The following is a 12,810-nucleotide window of genomic DNA, read 5'->3' as shown; positions in this document are numbered from 1 at the left end:
CCCTCCTGCGTGCTCGGATTAGAGGTGTGCGCCACTAACGCCCGGCTGTTTCTCTTCTCTGAGCTTGTTTGGAGGTTGTAGCAGGAGCGCAGCTACTCACATACCCCTGACTGAAGTCAGGTCCTCCTCTCTCCAGGGAAGGTTGTCCTCTTCCATCAGGGCACTGAGTGCGCAGCTTTGGGAGCGATGCCTGTGAAGCAGTGAGGGAGGAGAGGACGCCACCTCCCAGCCACATCACCAGATGTCACAGCCAGATTGCCTTCACATCCTGTTTTTGCTTCTGAGACAGGGTCTCACTTTATAGCTCTGGCAGGCTTGGAGCTCACTCTGTAGATCAGGCGAGTCTCAAATTCACAGAGCTCTGCCCGCTTCTGCCTGCTGAATTCTGGGACTACAGGTGTGCGCCACCTTGAGGGCTTTCTTGACCCCTTCTGAGTCCCAGTCTGGAGAGTCCTAGTTTCATGGCTTCCTGGCCCAGCAGGCACTGTTCAGCAAAACTCTATCCAGTGCCTGGTTGAATATTTGGGGCCACCTGTGCCTGGGGGCCCGGCAGGCGGCATGTAGCCAGGGAGGTCATCAGGAGTACCCTGGTCCTGTGTCTGCTCACCCTGGACATGAGGTGGTACCCAAAGCTAGATAGGAAGTCAGCACAAGACCCAGGTTGTCAGCACAAAGAGACAGAGGCAGTGACTAAGAGACAGAGACAGAGGTAGAGGACGAGGGAGAAGGGAAAGGAACAAGGGATAATTTGGAGATATTTGCTCTAGAGGGACAAAGGACTGACTCTGGATAGAGAGGAGATGGACATGACCCAGAGACAAATGTCAGTTTGTAAGGGTAAAAAGGGAAACCCTGTGTGAGGATGAGGTGGCTAATTTTGATTGGGTGTGTTAACTAAGGTAGTCAAAGGGGGCCTTTGATGGTTGGACTTGAATACTTTGATAGCTGGAACCTCGTAGTCAGCCTCTGGGGGAGGAAGTGGCCAAATAAGGGACTGGACCTTGGCTTTAGGAAGGGGGAGAAGGGTAAAAGGAAACCCTGCCGGTGACATGTTTGCGGTGCTCCGGCCTGCTTCTGCCTTGCCCTGGCCAGCTGGAGCCCTTCAGGAAGGCAGCCCCAGTGACCTGGTCTGGAGTGTTCTCCATTTGGAGCCTCTGGACATGTGCCTGGGTCTCTATCCCAGGCACACCCCTGCTCCCTCTCTTACCCACACCCACTGGAGGAGGAACCTATGCTCCTGCTTTCCTTGCTGGAGGCTGCTGTGTTTCCCATCGGCCTGAATCAGACTCTGTTTCTGACATCGTGGGTGCTGGTCCGGGGGCCACACGTGGAGTCTTTGGTCAGTTTCCTGTCTCAGGAGTGTGTTAGGTTATGTGTTTGGAGAGGATTGCTGACTCCTCTCCCTCGAACTTTTTCTTGGTATACACATTTCTCCTCTTCCTGCCCTCTTACGGAGTGTAGTGTTGTCTCTGGCTGTAGCCATGTGGGAACACACAGCCCCTCTACTTGTTCTCTGGGTACCTGCTGACACCCAGGGAGCTTCTGGCCGTCTGTGCTGGAGCTAATGTGGCTCAACCCTGCCCCACCCCCACCCCTGGGGGGGCAGCAATAGGCTCAAGGTTCCCCATCTGTCTTTGGGTGCCACCCAGACCTGACCGTGCCTGGTGGGACTTTCTGCTTGACTCCTTTCAGCCCTGACGTGGAGGGAGCCAGGCACACCTCTCCCATCGTTGCCATGGTTTCCACACAGCAGTGTTTTAATTTTAGCACTGACATTTTCAGGGCGGATTAGAGATACTGGCCGAAGTCTCAGTGGGCTGGAGGAGGAGACAGAGGTCACCCCCCTTCCCAAGCTGCAGCCAAAACTGGTGGTGGGGCCAGCTGGGCCTGAGGCCACTACAATCTAAGTGGCTCTCTAGTGCCCGCGCTGTCGGTGTGCCCGGGGGGGTGAAGGGGAGGCGGCAGGAGTGGGTGGAGTAGGATGGGTATGGGGCGTGGCACTGCTGTGAGGAGTGACTTAGAATGGCAGAAACGACAGAAGTATCAAATCCAGGGCTCACAGTGGCTGTGGGAGAGTCTTTCCTGCTTCTTAGTCTCTAGAGGCTTCCAGGGATCTCTGGTGCTCCCTGGCTGTGGCTGAGGGACTCTAGTCTCTTACTCTGTGAGCAGTGGCTTTTCTGTGCCTCAGGATTTCCATGCTCCTGTAAGGGCTTTCAAGCTCATCTTGGGCACAAGTCCTACAAGACCATGTATTGACAGCCTGGTCCCCGATGAAGAGGTGGCCTTTTGGGAAGTGCCAGGGTCCTGAGGGCTCTGTCCTCATCAGTGAGTAGTTCATGGATAGACTCAGAACTGGAATGGAAGGTGCGTGCATGGTGCGTGCATGCGTGCAAGAGTGTATATGTGTGTGTGTGTGTGTGGTGTTTGTGTTGTGTATGCGTGCGTGTGCGTGTGCGTGTGTGTGTGTGTGTGTGTGAACATCTGGGGCAGCAGGTCCCTGGCTGTGTGACTTTGCAGGCTATGTCTTTCCCTCATCTCTTCCTCTCTTGTCTCTGGTTTCCAGACCACAGCCCCTGACACATGGGCGGAAGAGTGGGTCTGGCTCTTGGTTTCCTTCAGTCATGGTGGTGGGGAAGGCAAAGCAACTCATTGTTAGTGGCGGGGCATGCAGAGGAGGCTGTGCATATCATGGTGGCCCAGGGACCAGGCCTACCCCTGCTTCTGCCAGGGCTGTGTACCCCATTCTCAGAATCCCCCAAACTAGTGCTCCCAGTTGGGGACCAGGTGTCTAAAGCATGGGCCTATGAGGAAGTTTCATCCCCACAGTAACAGATGAGCTACCTCTGTCCGCTCCACCCCCATGGCCCTCCTCCTCAACTCAGGCTGTAAGCCTTGACTCTGCTGCCCCTGGACTCAAACCTCTGGGAACCACAGGCCAAAATACATCTGCCCGGTTTTTAAATTGGTTTAGATATTTGTCAGGCTGTCTGGCCACGAGCAGTATGGGTTAATTAATACTCTGCACAGGTCTAATTCCAGATACAACCACTTTCCTAGTTATTGGGTGGGGCTTGGCAGAGAAATAAACTGGGTTCAACCCAGGTTATGCACGACTCTACAGTGGAAAGATCCCAAGGAGTTTGTGCCAGTTGTGGTCAGGACAGGTGTGGCCAGAATGCCTTCTGTGAGTCTGTGGATAAGAATGGCTCCCCCAGCCGGGTGTTGGTGGCGCATGCCTTTAATCCCAGCACTCGGGAGGCAGAGGCAGGCGGATCTCTGTGAGTTCGAGGCCAGGCTGGTCTACAAAGTGAGTTCCAGGACAGGTAACAAAGCCACAGAGAAACCCTGTCTCAGAAAACCAAAAAAGAACTCCCCCCCAAAAAAGGCTCTCCCTTGGTTGGAGAGGTGGCTCAGTGGTTAAGAGCACTGGCTGCTCTTCAAGAGGATCCAGGTTCAATTCCCAGTACCCACACGGCAGCTCACAACTGTCTGTAACTCCAGTTCCAGGGGTCTTATGACACTCTCACACAGACATACATGCAGGCAAAACACCAATGCACATAAAATAAGAATAAATACATCGTTAAGAAAAAAAAAGGGCTTCCCTTCCCCTGGGGGAAAAAACAAAAAATGACCCCGATCACGGTCCTTCTCACGAATTCTGATGTCTGCTTTTTGCTTTAGAACAGCATTCTCCTGCCTCACGTCTGCCCCCTGGACTGCATGGGTGTCTGAAGGGAAGGTGGGCTGCACCCTGAGAATACGTCTGCAGGGTGCTCTAGGGATGGCTGGGCCCTGGCCGGTCCACGAGTGAGGAGGAAGTGGCTGAGGCTGCCCAGGGATGCTCTGTGTGGACTATTAGACTGATATGGTTTAAACCCGAAACTGAGTCCTAGTCTAGCTGACATTCCCTTCTTCACGGGCAACAGAAGGTTCTGGGTGGTCAGTCTCCAGAATGCTTCCAACTCAGATTGTCCCCATTGTTGTCACCCATTCTTTCTGAGACGAGGTTTTGCTGTGTTGCCAAGGCTAGCCTTGAGCTGATGTTAATCCTCCTGCCTCAGCTTCCTGAGTGCTGGGATTACAGGTGTGAGCCGCTATGTCTGGTTTTGTACCCATCATTCTTCTTTAAAATTGTTGTTGGGCTGGAGCGATGACGACGTAGCTGTTGAGAGCCCTTGCTGGTCTTTCAGAGGATCTGAGTTGAGTTCTCAGCACTCACACTGGGTGGCTCACAACCGTCTGTTAATATCAGCTGTGGGGAATCTGACCCCACTTCTGGCCTTCAGAGGAGCCTGGACACGCGGCACACTCATACAGACACATAAGCACAAGCGCATCCTTCAATCATTGTGTGTGCCGTGTGTACTCAGCCATGCATAGAGAGCTTGACATCAGCTATGTGTGTGCAGTCACTTGCAGGGAAGCTTGATATAGGTCTGACGACTCCACTAGGACCCACCAGCCACCACTACCTCCCTCGGCTAGGGGTGGGGATCGTCACCCCCTCCCATCTCCCCTTGGCAGCCGTGTTGGCCGGCTTGCTCTCGTGCTGCAGGGCTGGCAGGCACCTGAAGCCGTTGTGAGCCCCATCATGTCCAGAAGACGGGGTTGCCGAGCCCTCCTAACCCTCTGGGTCTTACAGCCTTTCCCCCGACTCTTCTGTGATGCTCCTCAAGTGTTCGCGAGAGGGGCTGGGATACAGCTGTCCCAATTTTGGCTGAGTACTCCAGATACTAATTTTTCTGTACTTCAGTTATTTGGGAACTTCTGGAAAAAACTCAAATTCTTAAAATACTTAAGTGAAGGCTCTAGAAGCTACCGTCATGGCTTAGGACTCCCTTGTGTATTTTTTGTGTAGTACTAAACCTCAAGTTACCATTATGGTGTGCGTGCAGCCACTCTGGAGGCTTCTCACCCTGGGAGCAGGCAGGTTTGGTTGCTCTATATCGTTTTACTTGACGAAGGAGTGGCTCCGAGTGTGGGTGGCATCAAGCGAGTTTGCCATCTGCTTTTGGATCTTTCGTGAAGCCTCTGACCAAACCAGCTAAGTGTGCAGTGAAGGGAGCTTAGCATGGGCTGGTGTCACTGTGTAGTCACCTGGCTGAGCCGCAGCGCCCTGGATCCTTCCAGGCTTTGTCTCGCTCTAGTCAGCTGAGGCGTCACTGCTGTGACATCTGTCCATTTTACAGGTGAAGAGGTGAAGGAATGAGGAATTCAGATAGTAATTGATTGGCAGCTTGTCCTGGATACCTAGATGCTCGGAGCTGGGACCGAGCCTGTTCTCCTAGAATCTTGACAGCTGCTTGTTCAGTCTGTCAGCTGCTGTAAGAAGGCAGCAATAGGCCTGAGCATATGGTCTGGGACCTCACTCAGCAGGACTGAGCCGCAGACAGTGTTAGACACATAGGCATGCACCCAGTACCGTCACCCCAGAAGGTGCATGTTGTTAGGGACACAGATGTCTGGGGCATTGCCGGCGCTGCCAGGACAGCTTGTGATAGCACCACACTGGCTGTTGACAGCCCGAGGTTTCATGCAGCCTCTGAGTGGCTAGCTGCCCTCAGGAAGTGACAGTCTCTTGTCTGGAAGAACGAGCTGATGTTTCTATTCTCCCTGACCCTGAGAGCTCCCGGCTCCCAACCTTGGGTCCTTGGCACTCCCTTAACTCCCATGAAGATCTCCCCACGCTGTGGTCAAGCAAGAGGCAGTGGGCCCACGAGCGTTTAGAGGTCTTGAAGCTGTGGCCTGTGCCAATTTTCAGAACAGCTGTAACTACCCTGTCCCCTGGGCCTCTTGATAAGTTCTGCTCTGGGGTTTGCTCCTGGGACTCAGTCTGAGTCTTGTGCTTACTCAGCTCACCTGGGATCAGAGATCTGGCCCGTGGTGAGCGAGCCTGGCCCGTGCTCTCTTAGGGGCTTCAGCACTGAGCCGCCTCCTTGTCTGGTGGTCTCGGGAAAACTATTGCTGTCATTCCTTCCAGGCCAGGTGGGCTTTTCCCTACAGACACCTGTGGCCTCAGGAAGGGAAGGTCCTCTGCTCGCCTCCTGTCGTCTGTGAGGAGGACTGTGAAACCCTTCTGTGCCTGTCAGATTAGCCTTGATGGGCTCACTATATTGAGGGAAAGCCCAGATGTGTGAAAAGTTCTTGTCCTGCCTGTGGGAGGCAGCCAGCCCTCTGGTACACTTGCTTCTCTCCCCAGGGGTCATAGTAGTGTCCTCTGGAAGAGGCTCATCTCATTTCTCCTACCCACTGTAGGATCATGCGGCCAGATGATGCCAACGTGGCTGGCAATGTTCATGGAGGGACCATTCTGAAGATGATTGAGGAGGCTGGAGTCATCATCAGCACCCGGCACTGTAATAGCCAGAATGGGGTAAGGCCTGGGCCCTTGTTCATAAGCGCTGGGATTACCCATACGGGTCTGGACCCCACAGCCCTAACAGCATGGGGTCTGGACAGTAGCTCACTTGCCTTGCCTGCTGGGTCTGGGTCTCTGGAGGCTCTGGCGTTGTCATCCCTGCTTGGAGTCCCAGGGAATAAGGTTTGGCTTTGACCTCAGTGTGGAGGGTGGGAATCAGCAGAGACAAAGCTGCTGGACGGCTGAGGGGCCTCTCACCACCTTCACTCTGGATCCTTCAGGAGCTGTGGCTCCCATAGGCCCCGGTTGGAGCCCTGGTAGCTCCTTGGTTGTGGTCAGAAATATTCCATGCCTGTGCGGATCTGCTGTCATGTTTAAGAGCTGAAGTGTGGGTGGCAGGCTGCCTGAGTCTCACTTCTGTCCCTGACTGAGCTCCGGTCGTTGTAGGCAAGTGCTTTGGCGTTTTGTGCTTCAGCTGTGGTCTGAGTATCGCTGGCCCTGCATGTCCCTGGGGCCAGTGTTTTTTCTGCACAGGAGCTGTGCAGCGGGAGGTGACCGGCAGCTATTTTGGGGCCTGTCGGACAGGCTGTCGGGGTTTAGAACTTCAGGGTCTCTGTAGGCTGCCATGAGATGACAGCCAGACGGACCTGGCATTTTTTCGGGAGAGAGAGTCTGCCTTGACAGCTGCTTGCTGCGGTGGTGCAGGGGTGGCCTGCAGGGAGTCTGCAGTGTATTACCTGTGGGCTCTGGCTCTCAGCTAGTGCCCTGTCCTCCAGAGAGGAGGAGACTCACCTCTCGAGAGTGGTCAGTACACGGGAGCCCTGTGGGCTGATGGGAACACCGGCTCTGTTCAGGACACGGAACCCAGAGAGGCACCATGTGTTTTGAGGTGGTCAAGCTGGGCAGCTGGACAAGGGACATGCTGGCCTGGCTCCGCAGCCTGCCATAACAAGGACAGAGCCTCCTGCTGCTCATTGTTTATTGTACGTCACGTATGTTGTCCTCTCTTCAAATCACGGTCTGTGACAAACTTGCATTGAACAAATCTATTGATATTTAAGCAGGAATGTCCTGGCTTGGGACCGTGGCACATTTTCATCATTCTTCAATTGTTCACATTCTTTGCTAACCATATCTGCTATGGTCTGTGGCACATTTTGACAATTCTTCAATTGTTCACATTCTTTGCTAACCGTATCTGCTATGAGGATTTATAAGCAGTCATTCCTTCCCCTCACCCCACCCTGAAGCACCTTAGTACTGATGAAACCCTGGTATTTTGTCGCTGTTTTTAAGATTTTTAAATTTAAAAAATATGTATATGTGTGTGCCTGTGTCTTTTGTATGTATACATGAGTGCGAGTACCATGCAGGATATATGTGTGCCTGTGTCTTTTGTATGTATACATGAGTGCGAGTACCATGCAGGATATGTGTGTGCCTGTGTCTTTTGTATGTATACATGAGTGCGAGTACCATGCAGGATATATGTGTGCCTGTGTCTTTTGTATGTATACATGAGTGTGGGTACCCTGGGGGCTGGAAGAGATTGCCAGGTGCCCTGGAGCTCAATCATAGGCAGCTGTGAGCTGCCCAACGTGAGCGCTGGGAACAGAGTCCTGGTCACCATCCCTCCAGCCCTGTTCCTAAGTCTTGTGACACTCCAGTTCCAATCAGTTACTGCTGTTGTAACTGTTTAGGGTCTCATCCATGTCAGTGTGTGTGTTCTAGGCTTCTCTTTCTTTCTCCTTGGGTCTCTTCATTCCTCGAGACACAACACGACTGAACCTAATTCTTTTTTTTTTTTTTTAATTTTAAATAGCTTGCTTCACATGTCAATCCCAGTTCCCTCTCCCTCCCCTCCTCCCGCACCCTCCCCACCATCCCTCCCCCAGCCTCCCACCCTATCGCCACTTCCTTCCACATAGGGGATATTTAGAGTCTGTCATTTCACTCAGGGCAGGGTCCAGGTTCTCCCCTAAGAGTCCAAGCTGAGAGAGCAACCCTCTTTGTGTTATGGACACAGGAAGTCTATTTGTATGCCCGGGATAAATACTGATCTACTGCCCAGACCTCCATAGGTTGCCCAGGCCTCCTCACTGACTCTCACACTCAGGGGGTCTGGATCAGTCCCAAGCTGGCCTCCCAGCTGTCGGTCTGGGGTCCAAGAGCTCTCCCCTGTTCAGATCAGCTGTCTCTGCTGGTTTTGCCAGTCCATTCTTTGCCAATTTGCTCTTCGCTTCTCTCTCTCTGTCACTGGGTTCCATGGGTTCAGTTCAGTGTTTACTGTGTGTGTTTGCCTCTGCTTCCATCAGTCACTGGATGAAGGCTCCCGGATGGTTATAGACATCAAGTTCATTATCAGGAATGGGCATTCAAGGTGGTCTCTCCACTATTGCTTAGCTTGCCAGTTGGTATCATCCCATTAGATCACTAGAGATCACTCTGGTGCCTGATCTGTCTTCTAACCTATGATTACCTCCTTCCCCTATTCTACCCCCCCACTCAACCTTCCTGTTCCCCCGTGACCTACTCTCTCTTCCTCTTCTCCCCCTCTCTTCTTCCCAGCTTCCACTCCCCCCCCCAACCTAATTTTATAGTCACCTCTCAGTATCCTGCTGAAGGAACTCAGCTGAATTCACTTTATTAATGTTTTGGTTTTTGAGATAGGATCTCTCTCTGTCTCTTTTTTTTTTTTTTTCCGAGACAGGGTTTCTCTGTGACTTTGGAGGCTGTCCTGGAACTGGCTCTGTAGACCAGGCTGGCTTCGAACTCACAGAGATCCACCTGCCTCTGCCTCTGAGTGCTGGGATTAAAGGTGTGTGCCACCAACGCCTGGCTGAGATAGGGTCTTATGTAGAACTTCAGCTGGCCTTGAACCCCCATGTAGCCGGTGATGAACTTGGACTTTCAATATTTTCTAATGTCTGCCTGTCTGTCTATGTATTTGCTGGGAGAGGAAGTATGTGCTGTGGGCATGTGGACAACTCACAGAAGTGTGTTCTCTCTTTTTACCCTGTAGTTTCCAGAAAATGAACTTAGGTCATTGGGTTTGTTAACCAGTGTCTCTACCAGCTAAGGCATCTTGCTGGACTGAATTTGAACTTCTGATCGTCCTGTCTCTACCTTCTAAGTGTTGGAATTGTGGGTGTGCATCTGGAGGCTCTGGCGTTGTCAGCCCTGCTTGGAGTCCCAGGGAATAAGGTTTGGCTTTGACCTCAGTGTGGAGGGTGGGAATCAGCAGAGACAAAGCTGCTGGATGGCTGAGGGGCCTCTCACCACCTTCACTCTGGATCCTTCAGGAGCTGTGGCTCCCACAGGCCCTGGTCTGGAGTCTGGAGTCAGGCGAGTCCTAACTTCAGATCAGAACACACGGTGTCTGTCTGGGTCCCTGTCCTGAACAGGACCGGTGTCTAGTTCACATCAGCCTACGGGGTCCTGTGTAGCTACTCACTCTCTTTAATGAGGTGGTCTCCTCCTCTCTGGCCAACAGGGCACTAGTTGGGTGTAGGTGTGAACCACCATGCCTGGTGTGTGTTAGTGGGGTATAGGTGTGAACCACGATGCCTGGTGTGTGTTAGTGGGGTGTAGGTGTGAACCACCAAGCCTGGTGTGTGTTAGTGGGGTGTAGGTGTGAACCACCAAGTCTGGTGTGTGTTAGTGGGGTGTAGGTGTGAACCACCATGCCTGGTGTGTGTTAGTGGGGTGTAGGTGTGAACCACCAAGTCTGGTGTGTGTTAGTGGGGTGTAGGTGTGAACCACCAAGCCTGGTGTGTGTTAGTGGGGTGTAGGTGTGAACCACCAAGTCTGGTGTGTGTGGTGCTGAGCACTGACCCCAGGGCCTCATGCATGCTAAGCACACACCCTACCAGTTCCCTACATTCCCAGCTCCAATGACTGTTTTTGTTTTGTTTTGATTGTTTTTCTCAAGACAGGGTTTCTCTGTGTAGCCCTGCTGCCCTGGAACTCGTTGTATAGACCAGGCTGGCCTCAAACTCACGGAGATCGCCTTCCTCTGCCTTCTGAGTGCTGGGATTAAAGCTGCGCCCACCACTGCCGGGCTTCCAACAAGCGTCATTTGAAGTTGGACATTGGAAATGGTGAAGCTGTGAGGAAGGAGCGTGTGCAGCTGAGGCCGACTGAAGACAGCCAAACAGGCTGTGAGCTGGAAGGAGAAGCCTTGGCAGGCTTCAGAAGCGATGTTCAGTGAACACAGGAGTGATGTCCAGGATGTTCCCTGGTCTGGAGATAAGATCAAACCAGCCCGCCTTCCCTTCAGCCACAGCGCCGTCCAGAGCCAGGCCTGACCCTGACTTGAGTTCCATTGAGGCTGAGGCACCTGCAGAAGGGCAGTTGGAAGCTGGCAGAGGCTGCTGTGAGGGTTTAGAAAGGACAAGCTGCCGTGACGTAGGCGTGCAGGCGAAGCAACCGGAGCCGCCGTGGAGCCCTCCTGGAGTCACCCAGAGAGTCTAGTGATGGGCACGCCCCGTGTTCTCTGAATATGTGTTTCTCTTATGGTTGATGAATAAATGCTGATTGGCCAGTAGCCAGGTAGGAAGTATAGGCAGGCCTACAGGATGAGGAGAATTCTGGGAGGAGGAAGGTAGAGAGGAGCCTCCAGAGAGATGCCATCTAGTTACCGGGAAGATGGGACACAGGGCATTCTCTGGTAACATAAGGCCATGCAGAAATACATAAATTAATAGTTTTGGGTTAATAATTAAGAGAGAGCTAGCCAGTAAGAAGCCTAAGCCATTGGCCAAACAGTTTATAGTTAATACAAACCTCTGTGTGTTTATTTGGGGCTAAATGGCTGTGGGACCAGGCAGGAAAGCAACTCCATGTACAGTGTAGAGCAGTGGTTCTCAGCCTGTAGGTCCCCACCCTTCTGGGGCTTGAACTATCCTTTTACAGGGGTTGGAAAAAACACAGATATTTACACTATAATTGATAACAGTAGCAAAATTACAATTATGAAGTATCAATGAAAATAATTTGTTTTGTTTTTTTGGTTTTTCAAGACACGTTCTCTCTGTGTAACTCTAAGTGTCCTGGAACTTGCTCTGTAGACCAGGCTGGCCTTGAACTCACAGAGATCCGATCCATCTACCTCTGCCTCCTGAGTACTGGGTTCAAAGACATGTGCCACTACTGCCCGACTAATTTGCTTATTTTAAAAAATAAAATAATTGGGGTTTGAGGGTCACCACCCATGAGGGACTGTATTAAAGGGTCACAGCATTAGGAATGCTGAGAGCCACTGGCCATGACGTTAGGAAGGCTGAGAGCCGCCGGTCTGGAGACCTCTGATAGCAGGTGGCCCGGCAGATAGCAGGCATTGGTGTAGATGAAATGGCCTTTACTGAATGGAAGATGGCATTTGGGACCTGGACAGCTGGAGAGGAGCCAGTGCTTGGCTTCAAAGTGTTACAGCATGGGTGGCCGCTCCTTGAGGGCTGGCGCAGCTGGTGACCTTTCCAGAACCCCAGGGCCCCTAAGAGTGAGTATTCTAGGTCCATACTGCCTGTGTGCCGGGAAGGCGGTGAAGCTTGGGTGAGCGAGCACACACCTTGTAAGCTCTCTGTTGAGACCTGCTGCTCCCAGATTTGAAGTAGCACTGGCCTACCATCTTAGCCACTTGTAAGGCCTGAGGATGCCACTGTCACCGCCACCTCAGGGGCCACATTTTAAGGCTGAGGAGTTGATTGTGGGGATGCATTAAGCCAGTGACTGGCTCCATGAGTGGACTCTCCTGGCACGGACACCGGGAACAGGGCTGCACCACCGTGGGTTTGGGATGTCACAGAAACTCGGCAGTGCGGTGACAATTCTGGGGAGTTGGGGCCCAGCCTTGAAACCTGCACTGTGGGTGCCATTTGATTAGAAAAGGGCAGGTCTACTGCAAGCTTAGAGAGAGTCTGAGAGACAGTCTTCAGTACCTGCCATCCTGGCTGACCAGCCACCACCACACAGAAGCAAGAGCCACCGGTAAGCTAGAACTTGCTAACGGCTTAGGTAATGGTTAACAGATTTCAGGGCAGTACCAGACTTTTGAACCAGGTCTTGCTGTGTAAGTGTCGCTGCAGTAAAGCTGTGTCTGACAGCGTACTGTCACGCTCTTGGGAGGCTACTGCAGTGTGAGCAGTTTCTCACAGAACCCCTGAGGGTCACTTGCCTGTATTTGCTTTATTATGTCGCCCTGGCACCTGCTGTGTCTCTGATTGGCTACATAAACCCAGGATGGCTCCCACACCAGCGGGCTTTCTAGGTCGTAGTTGGTTCCGTGTCATGGTTGAGTCCAAGTGAGACCTCTCTGTCTAAAGAGCACTGACCTCATCTGAGGGCCATGCTCTCAGGCCCCGTGACGCAACCACCGCCCAAAGGTCCTCTGCTGTGTAGAGTTTACACACTCGAACTTGGGGCTCACTGACATTCAGACCGACCAGGGA

General features: G+C 52.6%; 1 protein-coding gene across 4 annotated transcripts in view; it reads left to right on the top strand.

Annotated features, from left to right (window-relative positions):
- Nucleotides 1–12,810, top strand: part of Acot7 (acyl-CoA thioesterase 7) — an 86,650-nt gene that overhangs the window by 20,514 nt on the left and 53,326 nt on the right. For all 4 annotated transcript variants that reach the window (XM_040734899.1, XM_040734900.1, XM_040734901.1 and 1 more), the window contains exon 2: nucleotides 6,259–6,376. In XM_040734899.1, the coding sequence (XP_040590833.1) occupies nucleotides 6,259–6,376 (118 nt within the window). The remainder of the gene's footprint in view (nucleotides 1–6,258; nucleotides 6,377–12,810) is intronic.

Source organism: Mesocricetus auratus, unplaced genomic scaffold, assembly GCF_017639785.1.
Source record: "Mesocricetus auratus isolate SY011 unplaced genomic scaffold, BCM_Maur_2.0 Super-Scaffold_100042, whole genome shotgun sequence".
Classification (NCBI taxonomy): Eukaryota; Metazoa; Chordata; class Mammalia; order Rodentia; family Cricetidae; genus Mesocricetus; species Mesocricetus auratus.
Note: the sequence above shows the minus strand (reverse complement) of the source record. Positions and strands in the feature narration are given on the sequence as shown.